This window comes from Gouania willdenowi, chromosome 19 (genome assembly GCF_900634775.1).
Source record: "Gouania willdenowi chromosome 19, fGouWil2.1, whole genome shotgun sequence".
NCBI classification, from domain to species: Eukaryota; Metazoa; Chordata; class Actinopteri; order Blenniiformes; family Gobiesocidae; genus Gouania; species Gouania willdenowi.
Window position 1 is genome coordinate 12,201,569 of NC_041062.1, and position 11,807 is coordinate 12,213,375.

At 36.4% G+C, this 11,807-nt stretch overlaps 1 protein-coding gene across 1 annotated transcript; it reads right to left on the reverse strand.

The window, feature by feature from the left end:
- Positions 1-9,092: 9,092 nt before the first annotated feature.
- lyrm1 (LYR motif containing 1) lies at positions 9,093-11,611 on the reverse strand. Its single transcript, XM_028476663.1, has 5 exons — positions 11,508-11,611; positions 10,641-10,824; positions 10,490-10,550; positions 9,517-9,548; positions 9,093-9,440 (listed from the first exon to the last, which is right to left on the reverse strand). The coding sequence occupies exons 2-5, from the start codon at positions 10,797-10,799 to the stop codon at positions 9,327-9,329; spliced, it is 366 nt and encodes a 121-aa protein (XP_028332464.1). The 5' UTR covers positions 10,800-10,824; positions 11,508-11,611; the 3' UTR covers positions 9,093-9,326.
- Between the last annotated feature and the right edge of the window lie 196 nt (positions 11,612-11,807).

Below are 11,807 nucleotides of genomic sequence, written 5' to 3' on the forward strand. Positions count from 1 at the left end.
CTTATGTATCGTGACATAAGAAACGACTGCTGATGTAACGAAAATTCGTTTTTTAAAAATGCAATCGGGAAGTGAACTCACAACATCGGGCCAAAAGTAATATCTGTGCTCCACATATATTGTTTAGGCAGTGGCTGTCTGTACGGTTGCCGTATCAATATACCGACATTTTATCCGTACGCAGCGCACCTCATTGGCCAGTTTAGGTCACGTGACTAAAACGAAACCTAACCCTTAACCCTAACCCTAAAAACTGTTGCGATATTGGGTTATAACCTAAACCTGCGTACGTGTACTTTGTTAACCGTACAAATAGCACCAAGGGTTGTCTGTACGCCAACCGTACGAATAGACACTTTCTATTGTTTAACTTTATGGATTAATGTATTAAGGGTGATGTATTGACTAAAACATCCAATTGATAGGTAATAATCATAAGATTTAGCAGTAGCAGACGCCAGTGATACTTCTATAAATGATAATACTTACAAAATGAAAAATAATGTATTTCTTTGTGGGCAGTGGTGGTTTATCGCTTCAGAAAGTTGGTTTGTAACTGGATGTCGTCACTGTGGGGCCCATGAGCAAGTCCCTTAAACAAAACCGCTTCCATGACTCTAATGAAAAAAAAAAAAAAAGATTGAATAAAGGTTACAAAAATGTGAATTAACACCTGTGCCAGCATTTGAATAATTCTAGGTACATATACAGTAGGTACATAGAGCAGAGAAAATAATAGGAACTAGTCTTTTCTTAAAGGTCTGTAACAATGACCATGGTGTTCTCATGGTGTTTCACTGTATCAAAGTGAAAATCTTAATGAGGAAGTGAAAACACGGGTTTATTCTGACCTGGCGTCTTTATTTCCCAGCTCAGGTGTTCAGAAGTGTTGCCTTTGATCACTGTAGATCACAAACACACTAGAGCTGCTGCAATGTTAGTGAGCGGTGACCAGTAACAACTACTGGTATTAGTCCTGTTTTAGTCACAAAAGGACTTGCTTCACTTGAATAAACTGTTACTGACTTCAGTCAAGATATTGTGATATTAATAGCAGGTAAAGGATGCCAGTCTTTCTTGCATCTGTTTTTTTTTTTTTTTTTTAATTACAAATCACCCACATTGAATGCCAACTGCTAATTTGTTGCATGTTGTCTTTTTATGGATATTCTTGGATATTCTCCCTCAGCCATTTGCTTTAGTAAAGATCTAATGAAAATGCACTGTACTGCTGAAATTGTTGATTTACTGTGGGGTTTTATCTTGCAGCGATTTATGAAACAACACTTTTTTTTTTTTTTTTTTTTGTTTTGCTCCATAGGATGTTGAATCTATACGTACAAATCTACGATTGAGCTCATCGCAACAGATCAGGATTAATCCTTCTACGATCCAACTCCTTTCCATTTGTCTCCAATCCAGCTTTCAGATCGTATGACTTCACTAATTAACCAGAGGTATTTTTAGCATTTAGGTCAGCCTGGTGTCCCTTGACCTGCAAAATCTGGACGGGTTTATGAAGCTGGACACTAACTCTCATTAATCATTTATTTATGACTCTGATCTAAACTGTATAAGTGGCTTTTCCAAGTCATTTTTTTTTTTTTTTGCTGATCAATGTATGGAATGGTTGAACCTATATAGTCCATAACGTTGCTGACCAATTTCAATACGCACACAGTACCACATAGTAGATATGAGTCATGAAATGCAGCTATTTCTATATTGTGCTGTTAATTGTCAATATTCTTGCTCGCAGAGTTTACTGCACCATGCTTTCTTTTTATAGACCCTCTGAATGTGTGTATATGTGCTGTGTCATCACAGACAATATGCATAATCCATACATTTGACTATTTTTTGGATGAAATTGGGACATTTTCTCAATTTTGTAGATCAAATGTGGTTGTAATTACATGGCACGTAAGACCAAACTAAACACCAAATACGGTAAAACAGACACTGTATCTCTAAGCATCTACAGGGGTATCATTTGATTTCAAATGCGATGATTCCTAACATGGGCTTATTTTGAGGATTTACAACCTGACAACTTCTCTTTTTGTTTTTTTGTTTTTTAAATAGAAAAATGTATTTCTAAAAAATGTGCATTTTTCACCCCCATAAATCTCTTTCAAGTTGATAGTTGTGATCAGTTAGAAAACTGTTTTTAAAATGTGTCAATGTGTAAAAAAGCAGATAAAGAGCAAAAAAAAAAAAAACAAAAAACAAAAATGTCCAAAGCGATGCATCAGAATTTAAAACCTCATCACATAGAAATGTGGGTATGTTGCCATTATGCGACAACAGGCATATGGTAAATAATAACTCAATAATATAACAGTAAGAAACAGAGTTTTGTATTGATAAGTCTTGTATTAAAATTGGGAATCTCTCTACAATTCTCATTATTACACAAAAACAAAGGTACCACGCTCTATCTATTCGAAATCTTTCATTTGATATATTCTAAACATATGCTAACATGGCCGGTAATTAACCAACAGCTGTTGGAGACTACTAAAATTAGAAGGCCTCATCGTCATCATCATCAGTGCCTTGTCTCTCATAACAAGGGCTGCATAAAGGATGTGCAGAACATCGCACATTAAAACCTGTGATAATTCATTTTCACGTCTCGATGCTCTTCAACACCTTTGGAGGAAAAGGCACAAATGTTTTATCAGAAGCATTTGCACATGCATTGCATGACATGATGTTGCGCGTTATGAAGCGTTAGACTGCTTATGCCCTTGAAGGGGATTCCAGCTCGGGTTACCAGCTGACTATACAATGCTGGCCACCTGAAACTGAGCACCTCCAGCCACTGTCAGCATTCAGCATCCTCTGTCACTTTCACCACTCATGGATTCACAGATACACGCTGCCTTCCTGCAGGAGGAGGCAGTTGAAGATGCATCAAAAATGATCCAAAATACAGTTTTTGATCACACGGTGGATTTCGACTAGAGCTTGAATGTTCTCGTTAAGCAATGTCGACATTGTTCCTCAATGTTCCAGAAAAGCGTCGTTGTGACAAATATGCTTCAGTGAACAAAGAACACATCAGATCCCAAAGGAGGAAGGTGATCCATCAGAAGCTCCACTCAGCCCTCCACCCCACGTGCATTATTCAGGGGCTTCAAAGAGACCCTCAGGAAAATAGAGCAGATGGAGAAAGCAGAGGAAGCACAGGGGGGGAAATGGTGATATTGTAGAAACATTGCAGGTGTTGGACAGTAATGTGATAGGGAGCTAGCCTGGGGTAAATAGACACTTGTAAATCAGGAAATGCAACTCCTGCTCTGATGTGGTCAGCCCTCATTAAGATCAGCTGTCCTGATAACCACCATTAAATAAATATCAAGCGTGTTTGTTGCTACTTTACGCTGTCTTGTAAACACGAGGAAGGCGTTTGTACTTTAGTGGCACTAACCTGACTTTAATGAGGTTCAAAGCTAACTAAACCAACCGTGATTTATCATTTTTATTTAATTAAATACAACTATGTAAATATGTGAATGGGTTTGGTTCCAGAGTCCATCAGTGAGATGTTAGTCAGGTCTGAGCCCAGCTGGTGTTTCAGATCTATGGACAGGTCAGATAGTGGAGCCCAGAGTTTACAGCAAAAATAATGGTGATGCTGCTTTTAGTTGCAGCCAATGTGAACATTTTGAAATCTCAGTTAAAGCCACACTTTTCTTCTACTGCGTATGTTTAAGAGGGAGATTTTTAATCATATTATTGTTAATTTATTTTCTTTACTGCTGATTTTAATGTTATTATTGATTTATGAACTGTTGAATGTTTTCTGTTGTACTTTGTAAATAGAATGCTCTATACATTTGCCTTCTCTCCTCTTGTTGCTTTAACACAGATAGAGTCTTGCCTTTAAAACCATTTAATGCTTTCAAAGAAAGGTTTGAATTAGGCTAAGACAACTGAAGTCAGGGACCCCTCTGTTGAAGTATTTGCAAGTTGGGACTGAGTGTGAGGTGTAAGCTATGTTTCAAACTAAACAGAATAAACAAAAGATTCACAGAAAAACCAAAAGCAGGACACAAGGGCTTAAGTCAACTAAAACTAAACATAAACTCACATGTAAGTGCTGTGCAAGAGTGGATATGACATAATGGTTGAGTTGAAATATAATGTGAAAAAATAGGTTTATCATTATTTTATATATTTTTAAAAAAAAAAGCAGTTTCAACTGACAAACAGTAAAATACATTATATTGAATATAATTTTAAAGTGAGCGCCCTTTTGGATACTATAGACATCATAATGTAAATATAATTTTACTGAATGATTTTATTATATATATACAATATATAAAAAAATACCTATCCAATATGAAAATCATATTATATTACAGTGATATAATAACATATGATAATTATTAATATTATGCATTATAATATAATCATAATAACAACTATAATCAATTTATATTAATAATAATATATATATACAATAATAAAATTTAATGTTTGCCCTTAACTTTTTACTCCTGTTGGCATTTTAAGATTCTCTAAATTAAATTTAAAAACAAACAATTATTATCATTTTTGAAATAGTACAGTCATTTTGATTTGATCATTCATACTTCCAGTATTAAAGTGAAAACGTCTTTAATTGTAATGATGTCAACAGTGATGAAGTGAATACATTTACAACCACAGTAATGTTCTTACAAGTAGCATCCACTGCCCTGCAGCGGTGTTTAAGGAAGACTGGGATTGCTGGGTCACACTGGTGTTGGGTCACAGGGCGAGGGCTGCTGAGTAACTTGAAGAAGCTCTGAAATATTTAGCTGTCCTCCTTTTCATGATCATGGTCATGTAAACAAACATGTCATCTGTGTGTGATAGATACACTATAGCTTTTAGGCAACGAGACAGAAGAGAAATTATATATATATATATATATATATATATAAATCTGTGCTAGAAAAATTAAATAAAAAGTATGCTGTGGTAGTTTTTAGGACACTATAAGGCAAAATTATAATGTTGGATAATATTTATCATGCACATCCCTAAAAGTAACACTTCAACAGAATGTAGCTGGTCAACTGGTCATTGAGCGCCATCGACAAAATCTTCACGACCAGGCAATTACTACAGCACGAACCAGCGTGTCCAAAGGACACATACCCAAGTGGATATGTCATGGATGCACGAGGGAGAAGCCAGATGCTCTGTCTCTCCCTGCTGACAGTGGAAGATGTGGAGGACATCTATCTGCTAGGGGTCATGATCTTTGGCCTGCTAATGATGGGGGTATGTGTATGTGCATGTGTCTTTCTGATGCATCGTATGCTGAGGCGACTTTCAGAGGATATGAAGGTACTCCGAGAGAAGAAGGACTTTTCGTTTGGAGAGTTGGAGGAACGTAAACAACGACTGGAAAAGAAAGCTCGAGGAGATACGGAAAAAAAGGACAGTGAGGAGGAGTAACAACAGGAACAATGACTGCAGACGAGAACACATCACATAAAAAAGGACAAAAAATAATAATAATAATAATAATAATTAAAAAAAAATCGTTAATGAAAAGATGAAATTATGAAGAAGATGAGAATGTTTGACTAGGGAAGAAACGAGGTTTGATGTAAAATTATCTGTGTTCAAATCAGGGTACGAATCTGGATAAGCAAAATGCTTTTTTCCGTCACCCTTTCCGGCATGCAAAAGGACAAAAAAAAAAAACAAAAAAAAAAACAATGATGTGATTTTACTCTGAATGTCAAAATGATTTTCTGTGATTGCAACCATGTCGGAAATGAACTGAATAAATAAAAATAAATAATAAATAGCTACATATATCAAAGACAGTAATAGTGTTTTAATTGCATGAAGGTGGATGGAAAACTCATTAAAGAAGGCCGATGAATAATGCAGGAGGCTGCGTTCAGGTTGTGCTAGCTTAGTTTACATCTTCAGTGGATGGAGCGCTGCTGTGGCAGGTGAAGGTTTGGGGCATAGATGAGTCGGTGAAACACAGCAGGAGGTGAAAGAGTGTGTAGTGAAAGGACTCTAGCATCTCATCAGCCAAAAATGGAAAAAGTGTTGGCTGGCCACTGGCCAGACAGACAGGCAGTGAGGCCACCATGACAGGCAGCCATGACAGGAAACACAACCTTCCTCTTTGTAGTTGATGGAAAAAAATCGTGGGTGGGAGTCGCCTCCAGCAACGAGACAAGTGGCCTGAAAGCGTGTCGAATGCACATTTTGGGATCACTAAATATTTTCCTATAATTCAGGAGCGAGCCTTTGTTACTTAAGAAGTTTTCATTTCGTCACTTTACCTAATGCTTACGACTGTTTCTTTCAATATCTAAACTTACATTTCACATGTTCACAACAGCTTAGTTAACAGCATTTTCAGGGTTACTCATCTCAACTTACAGTTAGCTTTACAAGTAGCTAGGGCTAAAAAAAAAATCTCAGATTTTTTAAAGAAAAATTGGAGTTTCGATTCGTTTTTTGATTATTATTATTTTTTTTCAATGCACTTAAAAATGACTGCAAACATCAGATATATTGTCAAAAGTGCAACTTCATTGCTGTGATTGTCCTCAAGAGTTAAAATACATAGAACGATCCCAAAATAAAAAGTAAATGAGACTCTGTCATTCAACAATTTCAAGCTTTAACCCAGGTTTAAGCAAAAGTGCAACAGCAACTTCACAGTAGCTTAAATTTTCTGATTAAGAAATCAAATCAGATAACTACATATATTATAATATATAATATAATAATAAACTCTTCCCTTAGCATCTCATCATAGTGCGAATAAAAGATTAAAAATGCCTGTGACACACATATAGTCTACTCAAAGGGTAAACACATGTAAACAAAGAGGGGCCGGGCTCACATCGCGCTACGGTAACCCACAAGGAGGTAATGTGAAAAAGTCCGAAAAAACTGTCAAATTTGTTAAGTAAAAATTGTTTTTATCTAAAAATTCGATAAATCGATCAAATTATTTTTTTGCCCAGCCCTACAAGTAGTCTACCCCTCCTTGGACTGCTGCCCTACCCACAATGCAGGGGCCCCATGCAATCCCTCCTGTGGGTGATGAGCCCACATAATGGGCCGGGTCCCATGGGAAGGGAGCGCCAGGTGCTGGCCTTCGGGCCCCAATCCCAGGTGAGGCCCCTGGGTGGCGCTGCGGTAGCGTCAATCTGGGCGATGTGTACTTCCTTTGTTATTTTGTTGACATATGTGGCTCTCCCAGGAAGAGATGGAGGAATGGGCGGGAGAGAAAGAAGTCTGGGCTTCCCTGCTAAGGATGCTGCCCCCGGGACCCGACTACAGGTGAGCGGGAGAAGATGCATGACCTTAAGCAACAGAAGCTTCACATTAGCAGCAATAACTAAAGGTGGACACACATGATTAATGTAAGGTTATTGAAACAAATTAAAAAAACATTTTTAAAGTACACAGAACAACTAAAACATGAGGATCCAACTCGAAAAACATTTACTAAGGGTAATGCCTGTCACAGTTAGCCTGGGCAATATATTGAGATTTCTATTTTGGCGATATAGAAAATTACAATATCGCCTATATGAATATATTTTTATTTTATAGCTTATTTTGTATTCAAATACTCGTTTTAGGAGTTGCTGCATTCACTACTTCTCAGAACAGCATAAAAAGCACAGTTAGATAGATAGCCGAGTGCGTCCTAACCGAGACCTTCCCCTAAACAAGTCACACTACAGAACTCACTCACACGTGCTGTCCCTTAGAGGAGAAACATATGGCAAATATTGTTTGTTAATAAATGGGCCTGTGTGGCATTGTGCATCAGCAAATTTAACCCAATATTGTCTGTCTAGTAAGAATTTATTTTGTTTAAAAAATATTGACATAAGAGTTTCATAAAAAAAAAAAAAAAAAAAAAATGTGTTTAGTGTTTCTTTAATGTCTCACATTAATTTTAAATCTTCATTGATCTATCCTCACTGTTTATTAGACAGTAGATCCATTTCACTCAAAGCTCAAATCCTAAGTCAGGTGTGACCCCTGGTGGTTAAAATGCAGCTCTGAAAACCAAGGCATAGTTTTCTCACTAGATGTTTCATCATGTTCACTTTATAATATCCAAGCAGGGGTTGCTTGATTTAACCGGGATAAAAAAAAAATTTAAAAAAAAAAAAGATTGCCGATATTTCCTAAAAACAAGTACAAGATTATGTTATTGCACTCTTTGTCATTTAGATTATTAGTTTTCTGTCTCCTTTAATAGATTTTAACAAACCAAACATCTGTGTACATCACCATTAATGCCCTTTAGTTTTGTGCCTGGAATCCTTGAACTCATTGACATGGTAGTAAAAAAAAGAAGAAAAATCACTTGTGTCACAACAGACTACATGCTCGATTCCTGCTAAATTGCATTCTTATGTGATTACAATGAAAATTCACAGTAATTTGATTTTTCTGATCGCGACCCACTTTTTTTTTTTTTTCAGAATTTCAACCACATTTAGTTTTTCAAAAATAGCTGTTGAAAAACACTGTATAATCTTTTTTAAAACATAGATTCATATATTTTCAAGTGCAACATGCATTTCACAGCATGCCTGTCAAAAGAAAAGTTTCTTTCAAAATAAAAGACACGTCCAACATGAGACATTAAGTCAGCTATTATTTATTTTTGAACAGCTGTCCGCAACCCACGAGTTGAGAATCACTTATCTAGTCGTTTAAAAAAAATAATAGTTTTTATATATATTTGTTTTATCATGAAACATGACAATACTGTTATAGTTGGGTTTTTCCTCACATAGCAGATCACATCCTTTGCTTTGTTGTTTAGCTTCAGTTAAGCATCATGACCACATTTCCTAAAACTGGGACAAACTCACATCTGCTTGTGATATCATCAAAACCTCTCTAACTGCTTCGACTTCTGACACAGTTTTTTTTTCCCTCAGTGTTGTTTAGAGAAAACACACAGTTCCATTTTTTAGTCTTGTTGTCTTTTACTGGGCGTCGCTCTCGTTGCTTTGTCTCCTTGCGACGCTGTGCTACTGCAATTAACACAAGTTTAAACATTAAACAAAAACCATGAGCCATTGGATTTTAAGACATTTTTTTTTATAAATAACATTTATGCATAATATTATTGAGTACAGGTCACATTAATGTTGCAGCTGATGGCTCAACCACCCAACCACCCAAAGTACAAGAAGAAGAAGCTTTTTCCAGAATGATGGCAGTTTTTTAAGCTCAGCATATACATTAAGCTTCTGCGGTCACTTTTCCTCCATACTGTAGTTTGAACTTCTGCCGAACAAATATATCAAAGCTCAGGTCTCATCATGGGACTGCAAGTAAATTGGCTTTGCCTGCTTTCTCAGACGCTGCTGAGCTTTCAGTTTCCTTCCTTTCTGCGTTGCCAGTCCAAATGGTGGAAGGTAGGTCTATAGGAGCAAACCAAAAGTTAATCGTATGGACACAAGGAGGAACTAGAAAACAGGTGTCTGGTTTGATACTCACAGGCCTTGGATAAGGGTTTCTGTAGTGTAAACCTTAAAGAATAAACAAAATAAACAAAAGGGAAACAATTAACATTGACATTATAAAAATCAATGAAGAATATACTGGGCTAAAATGCTTTTTATACCATATACCAGAGGTCTCAAACTCATTCTAGTGCAAGGACCGAATCTGGACCAATTTGGTGTTAAGTGGGATGCAGGTGATTGTTGAGAAACTGAGCAATATAAACATCAATATGCCCAAGTTTGTACTTCTACGTATCAATAATATGTAAAATATGTAAGACATGGACAATATCCAAGCAATAAGTGACCTTAAATTTAAATTTACTCAAATTTCATTCTTTTTTTTTTTTTTTACCAATTTTTTATTCGAATTGGGGACATTTAGTGAAATAATTTGAATAAAATTAGAGGATTTTGGATAAATTGAATGTTCATTCAACAATAATTATATTGTAAATGACTACAGTCATGTGATATAAGCATGGGAAAATACCGTAGTTTCATTGAATGTGTGTTTCAACTGAAGTCTGTGTTTTATTCCAGTCCAAGCTCATGTATGTAGTAGTTTTGGAGTCTGGATCTTAATGTCTACATTTACAAAAACTTCTTAAGCATTTTTTAATGATACAACTTTGATTTAAAAGAACTTTTTTTTTGCCAATATCACATTGATATTTTGTGAAACCCAGTTCGAGGAAGCCATTTAGCACCTGGCCGTGTCACACATCTGGAGCGCAACAAACAAACCAACCTTCAGCTGATCAAGCTTCACAATAGTTCTGCCAAAGCTCAATTTCACTACATGATCTTGACCCAATACAGTATTATTTGTTTTGCTTAATATGGCAAAAATGTAATTCAGATCAATACGGCACTTGGAAGCCCTTTTCATACATTCATGGTTTTATCTCTGGACAGGATAACGTCAGGTAAGTGAAGCGTAAGCAGCATATTTTACATATTACCTATTTCTATCCTGGCTTCGCATTCCTCGATACACTTCTTTATGGCTTCTTGATCTTTGAGCTGAAAAATAACAACATTAAACATTATTGATTGAGTTGGCAGTACACTTTTTATTTTCTTCTATGGACAGAAGGTTGCTCTCCTCAACACCTGTTGGTTCTGCCTGAACAGTGTGCGAGCCTCCTGGATGATGTACTTTCTCTCAGTCTCCGTGTCACCCGTGACACCACTCGCTGCTTGCCAGAGTCGGGCGGTGCGAAACACCCTCATGTACAGCGACAAAACTGTACTACGAGCGGAGGCTGTCATCAGGCCTGAGGAGACGAGCAGGTACCTTACACAGAATGAAACAAAGTAAAACCTGTCATTCTAACTAAAGATCAGTGGCATGTTTGATGCCAGTCAGGTACGCATTACTTTCTAGGGCATGTGTGTCAAACTCAAGGTTCACAGGCCAAATCTGCCCAATCGGGGCATTCAATCTAGTCAGCAGAAACATTTTGCAGGGTAAAAACGACAAAGAAATCGCATATTACATAGAAACACCAAATAATTCAATTCCTAATGTGTGTTACTGAATGCCTTGCACTTAAGTTGATTTGTATTTATTTATTCATGTTTTTCCAAATAAAATGTACCACTGGGAATTGTAGATAGTGGGGATTGTTGATTAAATGCATGTCATTCCTACCATTTGAGGACAAAAAGAGTCGTATGTGCCCCCTGGATTTAATTCAAGTGTAAACAAAAATGAGTGAATGGAAGTGGAATATTTTTGGTTTGCCAGTATCTGATTATATTATTGGTCACTAGATGACCCAATAACTCACAGAAATCTCCACAACAGCAAAATATAAACGAAATATCACGGCGTGTTCTGATATAATTAAGTGCAGCTGTGGAAAATAACGCAATTAATGTAACTCAGCTGGGCATATTAAAGCAAATGATGTGAATTACACACAAAATATTCATGAGCGTCAAAAAAAAATGCCCTTGAGCCAAATAATTACTGACCAGTGATTTCAATGTTGACCGATCTGACCGCGTCAAAAAACCTGCTATGTTTACAGGAGAGCGACACACATCGGTCGCACAATGATGACGTACACCAACAAATCGAGTTACGTCGCTGGGACCTTACAAAATAAAACAAAATAAAAGATATATACGACATAAAAAAAATTTAAAAAAATGAATGTAATCGAATTAAAACCTAAAAAGATTGTCGTTTGTTTTTATGCACATTTGTATATATTTGTAATTATAAAATGAAATATTTATATTTTGACCTAGTATGACAAATGTGTTTTAAAA

Coding starts and splice junctions, on each gene's coding strand:
- lyrm1 (XM_028476663.1), bottom strand. CDS start 10,799: ATGACAGCCTCCGCTCGTAGTACAGTTTTGTCGCTGTACATGAGGGTG. Junction 10,551..10,640: donor TGTTCAGGCAGAACCAACAG/GTGTTGAGGAGA, acceptor GTTATTTTTCAG/CTCAAAGATCAAGAAGCCAT. Junction 9,549..10,489: donor CGAAGCCAGGATAGAAATAG/GTAATATGTAAA, acceptor TTATTCTTTAAG/GTTTACACTACAGAAACCCT.